This window comes from Elgaria multicarinata, chromosome 5 (assembly GCF_023053635.1).
Source record: "Elgaria multicarinata webbii isolate HBS135686 ecotype San Diego chromosome 5, rElgMul1.1.pri, whole genome shotgun sequence".
Taxonomy (NCBI): domain Eukaryota; kingdom Metazoa; phylum Chordata; class Lepidosauria; order Squamata; family Anguidae; genus Elgaria; species Elgaria multicarinata.
This window is the reverse complement of record NC_086175.1, coordinates 111,326,101-111,340,134: the sequence shown is the minus strand read 5'-3', so window position 1 is coordinate 111,340,134 and position 14,034 is coordinate 111,326,101. Positions and strand designations below refer to the sequence as shown.

At 45.2% G+C, this 14,034-nt stretch overlaps 1 protein-coding gene across 1 annotated transcript in view; it reads right to left on the bottom strand.

Annotated features, from left to right (window-relative positions):
- ATP8A2 (ATPase phospholipid transporting 8A2) overlaps positions 1-14,034 on the bottom strand; it is a 464,367-nt gene that overhangs the window by 319,964 nt on the left and 130,369 nt on the right. Inside the window, exons 11-16 of the mRNA XM_063127035.1 lie at positions 12,913-13,078; positions 8,517-8,644; positions 7,150-7,227; positions 4,661-4,749; positions 2,276-2,320; positions 678-753 (exon numbers count right to left, since the gene is read on the bottom strand). Coding sequence (XP_062983105.1) covers positions 678-753; positions 2,276-2,320; positions 4,661-4,749; positions 7,150-7,227; positions 8,517-8,644; positions 12,913-13,078 — 582 coding nt within the window. The remainder of the gene's footprint in view (positions 1-677; positions 754-2,275; positions 2,321-4,660; positions 4,750-7,149; positions 7,228-8,516; positions 8,645-12,912; positions 13,079-14,034) is intronic.

Below are 14,034 nucleotides of genomic sequence, written 5' to 3'. Positions count from 1 at the left end.
CAAAGTTGATATAAGATTAAAATACAGAGTTAAAACAGTAAAATTTAAATTTAAGTTAAAATTAAGTGTTAAAATACTGAGTGAATAAAAAGGTCTTCAGCTGGCGACGAAAGCAGTACAGTGTAGGCGCCAGGCGGACCTCTCTGGGGAGCTCAGCATTGCATGTCGTAAGGTCTGGTGGGGATCAAGGGCAGGGATTTCTTAGTGGTGGCACTGCTACAGCACAGCTGCCGAGAGAAGCCTGCCAAGGCCACCCTTGTTGTCAGCATTCTGGCCAGGAGTGAAGACCTTTGAGTTTTCTCAAGAGTTTTACGAGGACAGGGGCTTCTGTTGCTTTCCTTTGTTCTATTCTTTTCAAGTGGTTCTGCCTTTAGGCCTCTGGCTCTTTATGGTGGAAAAGCAACTGATCTACAGCACAATCCTACGCACGTTTGCTCAGAAGTAAACCACGTTATGATCAATGTGGTTTACTCTCAAGGCAAGCGTGCGTAGGATTTCAGATGCACCAACTCGTAACATTTTGACTTGGAAGCAAGTCTCATTGAGTTCAATGGGATATGCTTCCAGCAGGAGGATATTGGAGTATCTAGAGCTTAGCTTCCACCCAAAGAGAAAGTACATTGGTGAACTATGATGGAAGAACCATCAGTGGAAAAATTCCAAAGAAGTGGACTTACATGATCGGCCTCAATGTTTTGCAGGAGCCTCGGGTCATCAAATTCGCAAGATTCGCTGGTAGAAGGAGGAAGCTGACTAGAAGCACAATAAAAGCAGGATAAATTAGTTGACAACATATCCATCCATCTATAATACACAGGAGGAGTCGGATGTATTCCACTCCAGCAGCAACAACTATCAAGCCCAAAACATCAAGCGTCTTCATGAAATATTGTTATCTGCCTTTTAGCAGGAGTGCAGTTCTGAAAGAGACATGGGGATATATTCCACCACCCCCAGCATTACAGGCTGTCTGTTTTCAGATTGATACTTCATTTAACTGTAGGAATGTATGGATTTTATTCAATCCATTCCTTCTGTGTTCCACAGATTGTGAGGTGTCTTTTATTCCATCGTACGCTCATTCACAGAATCAGTTTGTTGTTGTTGTTTTTATCAGAATGTCATTCTACTTGTGCTAATTTGCATTAGCACAAGTGAACAGTGAACTTATGCAAATGTGCAGTTGTGTTCATTAATTAATGCAAATTAGCATTATTCCCCCCCCACACACACACACACACAAAAGTGAAGAATCAGCCTGCAAATCTACAGAATCCTTATGACTTGAATTCCTGTTGCGGAATCCACAGGGCGGATTTATAGAAATCCAAATTTATTTGAATCCATGGTGTATTTCTTCGACATCCCTCCCTGTTTAACTCCACTGTATACAGTAGCCTAACCCAGTGGTTCCCAAAGTGGGTGGTACTGCCCCCTTGAGGGCGGCGGGATTGCATAGGGGGGCGTTAAGAGGTAAGGGGGCGGCAGGGGGGTGCTCGAGGTGGTCTTTTCCAAGAAGAGTCTCTCCAGAAGGTCTTAAAACCCAGGGACATTTTTATGGGAGAAGGTAGATTGGTCCCAAGCCATATAAGGGAAGAATCCACACATGTATTAATACTGTTTAAGAAGAGTCCTTTTAACGGTGAATTGAAATGTTTCAAAAGCACCAAACCCTAATGAAGAGAAATACCCTGCTTAGTGTGCCCCGCCACGCTGGCTGCAAAACAGAGGCGTTTGCTCTCTTTTCCCTCCCTCCCTCAGCAAGCCTGTGGCGGGTGCTTTGGATTTTGAATAAACATTAAATTAATTGTTACTGTTTTGAATTTTATTGTTATTGTCTTCCTTAGTGGGTCGTTGAAAACCTCTATTCTGAATAATGATTTTTATAGTGTAGGGTAGGGGGCACTGGGCATGAGTTTGTGGAACCAAGGGGGCAGTGAGCTGAAAAAGTTTGGGAACCACTGGCCTAACCCAACTGGGTTAGGCCCTCCAGATGTGTTGGACTACAGCTCCCATCATCCCTAGACAGCAGTGCCCATGCTTTCTGGGGATGGTGGGAGTTGTAGTCCAGCACAGGGTGCCAGGTTTGGGAAGGCTGCTGTATGGTATCTTTCCCTGCTGCATCGTCTTTTTCTCCCTCCTTAATAAGCTGCCTGGGGCAATACTATCCTACAGCACTCAAGAGACATTCGCTCCTCACCATTCATTTTTGCAATGGTGGGGCGGGAATCCCTTCCAAACAATTCCAAACTATCCCCCATCAATGTTTCTTTACCTGAAGTCTTCTGATGAACATTCTCTTGCCAGTTCAGGAAAGTGACTAAAAGGAAGAAAATACACATGAAAGATGGGATGTCTGATCTGATCAGAATGAAAAGACTGCACCCTAAAAACCTGTAAAGCTGCGGACCTCTAGATGGCTCCAAAGAAGCCCCCGTGCAGGTAGCAGAGCAGCTAGATTAGGGCAAACGAACGGACGGCTGAAAGGTTCAAGCTTGAACTGCATCCATCCAAGGAACCAAAAGTGTTCTGCCAGCAGAAACTGAGACTGACAGTACAATCCTGCTTATGTTTACTCAGAAATAAGTCCCACCATGTTCAACAGGGCTTAATCTGGGTAAGTGTGTGTAGGACTGCAGCTCAATAGTGTCCAGGAAATTCAAGGGACAGGCATTAAAGCTAAGGGGGCAGAATGCAACAGGGTGCTTCCGCCCCGCCAATTCCCTTCCAAAGCGAAGGATCCTGCAGATTCTGTTGTGCAAATGGGACAACAAGGAAGATTCATGCAAAGGAGATTTAGTGCTCGCTAGAGAAAGCTGCAAAAGGAGTAGAAATGCTTGTTTGTGGAAGGAGGCAAGGAGGCGGAGCTTACTCACGGGAGCTCTGCCAACCTGCCCCCTTCCAGAATCAAGTATTTGCTCCTTTCAGGTTGTCCCAGCAGCACTAAATTTATTTACTACATTTCTTGGCCAACTTCCAGGACAGAAGCCCTCCCAAGATGGCTTACAACAATAAATCAACATTGCCACAGGGTGAGGGCCGCCTGTGCAACAGAATTGGCATGGCGTACAAGGATCAACTAAGTGCCCCATTGGACTCTGTCCAAGGTTCTTAAAACACAGGGCTGACAACCTTTCTACGGAGAACCTTCTCAGGGCCTTGGTCATTTTTATACATCCTTATTATGGCAGACATGCTATGCAATTGGCACTGCCTCTCCAATTTGACAATCAGTACAATGACAGCAACCCTGCATCCCCTAATTTAAATTAGTTTCTGTATTTCAACATGTATATCTCATCTTTCTATGGAAATTATCAAGGCTGGTAATAAAAAAATCCCTCTGACTGATGATGCTGAGGACCACTAGGATAATTTGCTACCTTAATTTCAGCAACATTTCTGCTGCCCTGACATTCCCCCATCCCATCCTCCCTTGAGCTAATAAGGAGAGATTGTTACAACGAAGTATGAGATGCCAAAGAATAGAATGGTGCTCTCACATTCGCTACCAATAAAGACTTTGGTCAATAGGACTGCCTGATCCAAAATACAAAGGGTCAGTGGATGGTTTTAAATGATCCATAAGTCTATTAATGGTGAAGAACCCTTAAATCTGTGGTGGGGAAATTGTGGTCTCCAAGATATTGCTGTACTACAACTTCTGTTATCTCTGACCATTGGCATGCAGACTGGGGCTGATGGGTTTTGGAGTCTGGAGGGCAACCAGTTCCCCATCCCTGCCTTAAATGCACATTACTTTAAGTAGAAAACGAGTTACTCATTTTTCAGATCAGCCAAAGCTTATAACTATAAGACATAATCCTCTGTGTCAGAGCTCCAAATCTAGTCACCATATCCTACCACCATAACATTGGGGTTGCTTGTCCATTATGGTTCATACTAAAGAATATATCTTTATAACCCGAACAAGGAAGAAAAAATATCTTGGGTCTCCCCTCCCAAATTAACCAATATAATGCTGCACATAGAACTAAACAATTTGTCACTTTAACAACACTGTTTCATTAAGGGCAGTATCCAACAGTGTGATTCTGCTCACTCAAGGAAGTGCAAGTGGAGCTCAGCTGAATTTCCAGTTGAGCAAGCACTTGCACATCATAAGAAGAGTCACGCTGGATCAGACCAAGGGTCCATCTATTCCAGCATTCTGTTCACACAATTAACTGTCAACCAGGAACCCACAAACTGTTCACAGGTGCAACAGCACCCTCCTGCCCATATTCCCCAGCAACTGGTGTATATATAGGCTTACTGCCTCAGATACTGAAGGCAGCACATAGCCATCAGGACTAGTAGCCATTGACAGCTTTCTCCTCTGGGAATTTATCCAACCCCCTTTTAAAGCCATCCAAATTGGTGGCCATCACTTCTTCTTGTGGTCGTGAATTCCATAGTTTAACTATGCGCTATGTGAAGAAGTACTTCCTTTGATCTGTCCTGAAACTCCCACCAATTATCTTCATGAGATGACCCCAGATTCAAGAGGTTGCACAAGTGGAGATTTAGTTTGATTCTCCCCTTGCATATAGTTCATAATTTGGCTTCCGCTAGTGCAACATCATTTGCACTAGCAGAATGGCACCATTGGATTCTGCCTTAAGTTACTACAGTGTATATAAAAATGATACATACATACCCGTACGTTACTCCAGCGATACTGCATTTCTTAAAGTTCATAATATTGCATGTTAAAGTGCCTGTTTTATCAGAAAACAGGTATTTTACCTAGAAGACAAATCATACGCACTGAAGTAGGATGTAAAAAGGGAAATGCATATTATAGAAGAAAATCTAGTGTGTTGGGGAGAAGCAGGCATGAACTGCAATCCACAGCATGGTTACTCAAAAAGAAGTCCTGGAGGCAAAGGCTATCAATGGCTACTAGCCCTGATGGTTGTGTGCTATCTCCAGTATTCGAGGCAGTAAGCCTGGGTGCACCAGTGCTGGGGAACATGGGTGGGAGGGTGCTGTTGCACCATGTCCTGCTTTGTTGGTCTCTGGCTGTTGGCTGGTTGGCCACTGTGTGAACAGACTGCTGGACTAGATGGACCCTTGGTCCGATCCAGCATTGCTCCTCTTATGTTCTTATGTTCTTAAGTCCTATTGTGTTCAGTGGGGCTTACTCTGAGGTGAATGTGCATAGCTGGCGAGAGGTGGGTAGAGACGTTACACAAATGGACAATGATCTTTTTAACATTAAAGATCTTATTAACATCAATGCTTCTGATTTATTATTATTATTATTATTGTAGAATGACCTGCTGGGAGAGATTCATCAAATTAACAGTCTTCCGGATTTTAAGAACGCTATAAAGCTATAAAGACTGATCTCTTCCGGCAGGCCTACCCAGTTGAATTTTAAGATGCCTTTTAATAATGTGCTGCTTTCAATGATGTATTAGTTTTGAATGTTTTAATTATGTGTATTTTATGGCGTTTGTATTTGTGTTGTACCCTGCCTCGATACAGAGGGTAACAAATTTATTTATTTATTTTTTATTATTATTATTATTATTATTATTATTATTATTATTATTATTATTATTATTATTATTATTCCCTTTTTATAGTATTAAGGTGTACTAGTTTAAATTGTTGATCACTGCCTTGACGGCTTTTTAGCAAATAAGGTGGCATATTAATTATTATTAATAACAGCCTCAATGATCAAAAGCCCCTGAGCTTGGAGTCTTCCTATCATCCAATGTAGGCAGGGTGATCTTGGCCTCCCCGTCTTCCTGCCCTGCATTCTTTGCTAGATGGGCTGGCCTGGGTGGGCATGGCTAGTCCACAGCTTAAGAATACTTCACTGGTAGGAAGTTGTTCCAAGCTGCAGTAACAGTCGCTCATCACAGGGGGCAGCTGTCCACAAAACCAAAGCTTTCTGGTCCTAGCCCCTCCACTACTGACATAGTGGTGCACCAGTCCCAGAGTGAGATCTTTCTCAGGTCTGCTACTGGAGAACCTTTGAGTAGAAATGCCAGGGATTGAACCCAGAGCTTTCTCCATGTAAAGCAATAGCCCCTTTTTGACCTGTGGCCCAGAAAGAGAGTTTCCGTTCATGGGTGACCAACAAAATACACATCAAACAGTGACTTAAGCAGAATCAGCATGGTCCAGCTGTTACGAGTGTAGCACTAGGACCATCCCAGGTTAGCTCACTCGGTCACCTTGGGCCAATTGCTGTCTCACAGGGTTCTTGTAAGGCTAAAAGACACAGCTAAAGTAAGTCCCATTGATCTCAATGGTGTAACGTAGGTGAAATTTAGGCTAAAGCTAATCCAATAATGTCACTAAGCATTTGCTAAACACTACAGTGAATATGCTATGAAGGTAATGGGTCAGATCCAGATTTACATGCATACAACTGGGATAGCAGAAGTGGGATTTCTCTGCCCCCACCTCCACACCCTGAAAATGCTACACAGAGGATTGGTGGATCCTGCTGAATGGACTGAGATGTGCTACAGGGGGGCAGATGCAGACACTCCCCCCCAAAAAAAAATCAGGAGGGACAGCCTTGCATGAGCAGAGCTCTGCTGTTAATGCAAGGCAGCACCCCAGATCCAACGCAATCTCTGCCACATGAATGTTCATTGTAATCCACAATGCTTTAGAATATTATTCCACGGGAAGTTTAGGATGTTTTTAGAATATTTTTAGGATGTTTTAACAATGTATATTATCTTCTTAATTCAGTTTTATGTATTTTATATTTACTGTTGTTCCCTGCTTCGATCAAAATGGAGAGGTAAGAAATAAATAGTAGTAGTAGTAGTATTGATGGACAACCAGTCCATCCAGATGTTGGATGGCCATCCAGATGTTGATGTATGACCTTCCAGATGTTGTTGGATGACCTTCCAGATGTTGTTGAACACCAACTTCCATCAGCCCCAGCCACCATGGCCAATGGGCAGGGATGATGGGAGTTGTAGCCGAGCACCATTTAGAAGTTATCTCAGCCTTCAAGGAGGAAGCATAATCTTGCCAGTTACCATTGTGAATTGTTTGCTTTGTTTCCAGGTACACCTCAAGCCTCACAGATTACAAATGTAGAACCAAAAGTACTTGACAATTTTGGACATAACTCTCCAGTATAACTTCACATTCTAACATTCTTACCTGGCCAAGTTCCTCATTAAGATTTGAAGTTCTGGCCATTGCAGGTGTATCTGTTTCATTATAATACATATCAATGTCCTGAAAGCACGCAAAAAAGTACAATGTTTAATCTACATTGATATTTACAATAGTCTTCCTGCTCTATTCTAATTTTATCTGTTGTGCCAAAGTTTCATACGAACGTATTATGCTGTTCTGCAAACGCGGTTCAGTGTAAGCTTGTGTAAAGCAATGCACACTCGATCAAAAAATCCACATGTCACATCATTTCAAAATGGAAAGCTAACATGTCAGCTTCTAGCCTTGTTTTCCATATACAAAGATATTTTGATTCCCTTCCCTGCAGTCTGAAATGGGACACCCTACAAAAGACTGCACCATATGCTCATAAATCTGCAGATTTGACTTGTCCCTCATCCTTCAGCTTTCCTGCTACTGCTGAAGGACTGGTAAAGTCCTATAAAATAATTTAATTGTAGTGTTTGAAGAGCCCTATGAAGGGCTATGAAGAGAGCCCTATGAAGAGAGACTGAAACAACTGGGCATGTTTAGCCTGGAGAAGAGAAGATTGAGGGGAGACATGATAGCACTCTTCAAATACTTAAAAGGTTGTCACACAGAGGAGGGCCAGGATCTCTTCTCGATCATCCCAGAGTGCAGGACACGGAATAACGGGCTCAAGTTACGGGAAGCCAGATTCCGGCTGGACATCAGGAAAAACTTCCTGACTGTTAGAGCAGTATGACAATGGAATCAGTTACCGAGGGAGGTTGTGGGCTCTCCCACACTAGAGGCCTTCAAGAGGCAGCTGGACAGCCATCTGTCAGGGATGCTTTAGGGTGGATTCCTGCATTGAGCAGGGGATTGGACTCGATGGCCTTGTAGGCCCCTTCCAACTCTGCTATTCTATGATTCTATGATTCTATGACTTACTTATTTAATTTATATCCCACCTTTCCTCCACAAAGTCCAGATGGAAAACAAAACCTTACTTAAAACGTAACATAAAAACAAATAACTTAAAAATATAATTAAAAAGACAATGCAGTTAAAAAGACAACAACAACCCTGTGAGGTAGGTTGGGCTGAGAGTCTGTGACTGGCCCAAAGTCACCAAGTGGGTTTCCATGACCGAGTGGGGACTAGAACCCGGATCTCCCAACTCCCAGTCCAACACCTTAGCGACTACATCACACTGGCTCTCAAAATAAATACAGCCCTTAACAATTCAGTGGGTTTCTAATTGCTCTCCTGCTTTTATTTATTTATTTATTTATTTATTACATTTCTATAACGCTCAACATCCGAAGCTCTCTGGGCGGTTCACAAAAAATAAAGCCATAACGTACAGCATTCTAACGACTTACCCAGTTTATAAAAAGAGCCTGAGTAAACTTCACGACTTCCAGAGTCACCAACAGACTGATGGGAATGAGGTTGTTGTACAAGATTATGAAGGTGAGCAGATTGTATCCAAAATTGATGGAGAGCGCTTCTGTAGGTCAACATGAGACAAAAAAAGAAGAGGGTCACTCGCGAGGCAGGTGCTTGAACGTGTTTAGCCATACACTTAGACAGCTTAGATTTAATAGAGGGGTTCATTCAAATGAATGTATTGTTACATGGTGAATAAGGCAAAAAGACTTATTCACCATGGTTAAACCCAGGGTTTAAGGTGTCTTCTGAACGGGGCCATTGTGTGCATTCTCATACATTAGTAAGGGGAAGGGGAGTATGCACTTTTGTAAAATGCGCCCTCTTCTGGTTCAAATGGTTTCTGGCTTCCTTGGTTCTTCCATCATTATTGTCCTCATGTCCTCCTTGTGGGCTTCCTGGAGGTATCTGATTGGCTACTAGGGAAAGCACATTGCTGGACTGGATTGGCCCTTGTTTTGACCCAGCAGGGCTCTTCTCATGAGTTGCAGGAGACAATTGGCCAGAAAGAAAAGGGCGATGCCCCTTCCTCCCGCTACTGATTCTGCCTTGCGGATGCTGCCTCTAAGGTGCTGCTACAAAGCAAACAGGGGGATGAGACCCCAGAGTTGCATCCACAAATGGCTTCCACTTATTCTCCTCGCCACGGCCTTTGTTGCAGCTTCCTCTCAACATCACCGCGTCCTGTACTTAAGAAAGGCACCATCCTGCTACATTTCTTCCCCCCTCCCCTGCCCTTCTTCTAATTTAGGCAGAACTATTTTTAAGGTGGGAGGGAAAAAGCAGCCAGGCACCACAAGGACACAAAGAACATTGTATCCAGAAGTCACATCAAAGCTGGCCTGACTGGGCAGCCTTCCCCAAGCCAGGTGGCTTGGTCAATGGCCAGGGATGATGGTATTTGTAGTCCAAAACAAAAGAAAGGGCACCAGGTTGGGGAAGGCTTAGACTTCTCCTAGGAATGCTGCTGCCCCTCCCGCAAAGAGATTGGAGCTATTTCAGTGTGCCCCTTCCACAAAGGACAATGGACCTGAAACTACAGGTGAGCACTGAGAAACACTTCGGAATGGCCATCACTAACAGTAAGGCTTTTGTCACGACAGGGCCTTCATTTATCGCTAGGTGTTTGGTTCTTGTTGTCTTTTTAGCGCCTGCATCGTGAGATGGCATTCAGAATGTGCTTTAGGAGCCTGCTGCCACGCACCTTTTACCTCGCCATGAAATATAAGCGGTAAGAGCACCGAGACGTTTATTTGCATCTGCACATTCGCAAAGATTCCTCCCTCCTTCGCTCCATTGCCGAAAACCTGTGGGCGCCGCTGAGGGAAGGCAGGGTGGGGGGAGCCTCCCACACCCTGCCTCCCTCCCCGTTCCTCAATGGCAGCTCTATCTTTAGCAGCAACAGGCAGTGAGTCGGGTTAGAAAGCAGGAAATGGCCAACGCTGAGCAGAGACCCAGGAAGGGAAAGCCCCACGCCTTTACCAGCAGACGCCTGTTTGAAGCAGCCAGGGCAGCTCAGGCAGCACTGCAGAGGCACACTGTTGGCAAACAGCCAGTTGCCCCCTGTCTGGGCCGATGGCATCACTGGGTCCTAGCAGTTGGGGCTGGAGGCTCTGATTTCGGTGGAGCTGTGATTCCATTCCAAGTTTCAGTCAGAACCAGCCAGAACTCTAAAGGAAATATCCAAAGTGCTGAACTGCACCCCCAAAATAGCTTCAGCAGTTTTGATAGCTCCTTTGGAGTTCTGGCTGGTTCTGAATGAAATCTGGAATGGTTTCACAGCCCTATGAAAATTGGAGCCCCCAGCTTCCACTGGTTTCTGGCCCCATGGATTGGTGGAGGCGACTTACCAAAGGCATATTTCAACAGCTATGTAGGAGTTGTCGGCTACCTTGGCTGCCTCCCAGACACCTACTGGTAGAGGCACAGTATTCCCCTCCCATTCATTCATTCATTCATTCATTCATTCCATTTCTATACTGCCCAATGGCCAGAGCATTCACCAGTAATGGCCGTTTCATGCTTTCTGCCTCAACTCACCAGCTGCTGGTGGTTTCAGGTGGATCTGCGGCATGAAGGCGTAGCCACAACAAATCCCCTGGAGAATCATTGCTTTTATTTGCAATGTGACCCCAGAAGGGGCGGAACATGTGGCCCTCTCCATGGACAAATCAAGGGGGTCATGGGGACATGCAGGCTGGTCCTGCTCAATGCCATCACCAAGCGCGACCACCCAGCCCCCTATGTCCATCCATTCAATGGTCATTGGAAGGTGTTCTCCACATGAACAGATGTTCAATGCTCCTACATGCAAGGAGGGACCTTTGTTGGCCAGGGCTCCCTCCCTACCAGTGCCGGCTCCTGGCTTTGGAGGGGGAGCTTGGGCCAGACCTTCTCAATGCCCCCTTCCCTCAGTGAGTCTACCTTCTCACCGCCATTCCCTCAACTGCTCTTGCTCCTCACCCTCTTGCTCATCATTGCTACCAATTATTTGCTTGAGAGCCAGTGAGCAAGGAGGCCATGGCATCTCCTGCTCCTCCTCCTCCTCTACACCACCACCACCATCTTCTGGGTCAGAGTGAATGGCAGGTGAACAAGCAGGTTGCGATGGAGAAGAGGAGCAGCATGTCCAAGGGGCTTTTGTCTTGTCAATGGGCCCCTACTGAGTTGTGGTCCCTCTATAGGTGCCCGGCCACGCTCTCCCTTGACACTGTCCCTGTTCTTCACAGGAAGGAATTCTCCATGCATTTCTAACAAACATCCAGCAGGTATGCATGGGGCCAGCCCCTTCCACACATGCACTGAATGCATGGAGGAGGTTGTGTGTATGTAGCCTTGCTCAAAATTCATCCTTATTATCATTTGATAATGTTTTCCACCTATGACTTTCCCAATAATGCTCTCTCAAGTACTGAGAACTCCCCCATCGCCACCAGCCGAAACTTGGAATGGCAGCCCATGGCTGGCCGTAGAGATTTTCTGCATTGTTCCCACAGAGACCACATATCCTTGCCTATTTTTATCCAGCGATGCCTATTGCCTTTCAAGCCTTTTGTAAACAGGTTCCAACTAAATCAGATATGGGAAGGTAAACAGTACCAAAAGGAAGTCACACGCAGCCCGGCCCTTGCTGCATGCATAACATTGCAATATGATCTCTATAAGCAGCTGAGACAATAAGGTGGATTGCTTCTCCTTGGCACCAGTCCACAGCTGCTGAAAGACCAAGGGAAAGCGAGGCGGCTGCGTGGGAAGTTAATGGGAAGCAAACGCAGCTGGGTGAGACCATAGCACAACATGTCTCCCTCCATACTTGATGGACTACGACTCCCCTCATCCCTAATCAGTAGGATAATACATTGTATTTGTCTAGGGCACAAAGGCTGTTACAACCACAACAATACAACAAGATTTCTCTATGACAGCCAAAGTTCTTACAAACACATAGGGAGAGAATTCCTTAAAAGAACCAAACGGAGAGAAAAGGCCAAGATTTACACGGTTGGAAAAATGACACAGACCCTAGTAGCAATAACAACAGAAAATGATAGCAGGTGGTCCCCTCTGCAATCTACACTTGATTTCTTTAGAAAATTTCAGCGAATTTTTTTGAGCTGCTGCAGCAGCAAACGTTGCAACCTTGATTGCAATCGCTTTACCATAATCTGCTAACAGATCATAGATAATAATAGCAGTGGGCCAACCCGCTCTTGCTCTCAGGAGTTCTCCCAGAAAACGATTCCTAATATCTTTATACAAGGAGCAGCGTAACAAGTCATGAATTTCATCTTCCACCTCCCCCACACCACAAATACACGTCCGCTGGGCATAGGGAACCCCTTTATACTTCCCCTCCAGGTAAGCTGTAGGTATCATTTGGAAACAGAGGGCAGTAACAGCCTTTCTGAGAGCAAGGAAAGACAAGTTTCAAAAATACTGTGGTATTCTCTATTAATATGGCTAAACCACAGGGGGAAAGGCCTGCAGCAGGCTAGCAAGTACATTTTCATAGAAATCTGCCTCAAAAATTCTATTTCTGATTTTAAAAAATCCTTATGGTCCAGCAGAATCTGAGCATCTTCTAAACAAGAATGTGACAGTGCTGAATGGGGATGATGGAACTTGTACCCCACACATATGGAGGACACCAAGTTAGGGAAGGCTGTCACAGAACCAATTTACTGTTCACATGGTGCAGAAGTTAAGGTGGGTGCCTTAACTTACCATTTCCGTGTCTTTTGGGGGTGTCTATATGAATTTGCAAGAGCCTTTGCTGTTCCCTTAAACTTTCAATCCCAAAACAACAGCATGGATGCCTATTGATCTTACCGTTTGAGCCAAAGTACCAAATGACTTTTCCATGTGTTCTGTTCCATAGTAAGGCACCCACAGAACTCACTAAAGCCATGACGAGAAGGATGCAAAACAAAATGAGGATCTGCATATTGGTCACTTTTTCCACGTTTGATCTCTTCAGGGGAGCTTTGGTTGAATTCTGGAAAGAGACGGCCACAGAAGTGGAATCATTAGTTGAACCCCTAAGAACGAGGTGCCGTAGGGTGGAACTAGACGTTATAGTGGACCTGTGTCTGCTGTGAAAAACCACTCTCCTGCATCGTCTCCTCTCCCCTGATAATGGCCAGCAATTCGAAAGATGGGACATGACGTCAGGATGCTGCAAGCTTTCCTGCCCCCACGGTGCATGTTTTGCACCACTCGAGCACCCTTCCCCAACCAGGTGCCCTCCATATGTATTGGGCTGCAACTCCCATCATTGGCCATGCTGGCTAGGAATGATAGGAGTTGTAGTCCAACATATCTGGAGGGCATCAGGTTGGAAGAGGCTGCGCTAAAGTCTAAACCAGGGCTGTTGAACTTCTTTCAGCTCAAGGGCTGGATTCAATTTCAGAGGCCACACTCCAGTGGTAGGCGGGGCCAAAATACACCCCCCCCCAAAAAAAGCCAGCAAACATGAGCTTAAAGCAATTACTGCCAGTAACAAAGCCTTAGCAGAGGCATACCAACCTTTTGGAATCGGGGAAAATATATATATTTCCAGAAACTACCAAACAATGGGTGGTTGTTTGGGGGAAAGAAGGTGGGGCCAGAGGAAGAGCACATGACCCTGTGGGAAGCCCCAGAGGGCCAAATTGGGATGCTAGGTGGGCCTTATGTGGCCTGCAGATCTGAAGCTCCACACCCCTGGTCTAGACATGAAAGAGAGAGGAAGAATGAGATGCAGTTCTGCTAATTCCGACAGCAGCCTCGCACAGGTAAGGTCTCCCACATCTAGCTCCAGCTTCAGTTACATATGTCCCCATCACACTTTGTCATGTTCTCAGCCCAACCCGTTCTGCTCTGCAGGGCTGCTGTTGCCAAACTGTTATATGACACTTCTGTGGGAGGGGCAGACAACGGCTTATCTACACCATCTCAACAAATGGCATCAAG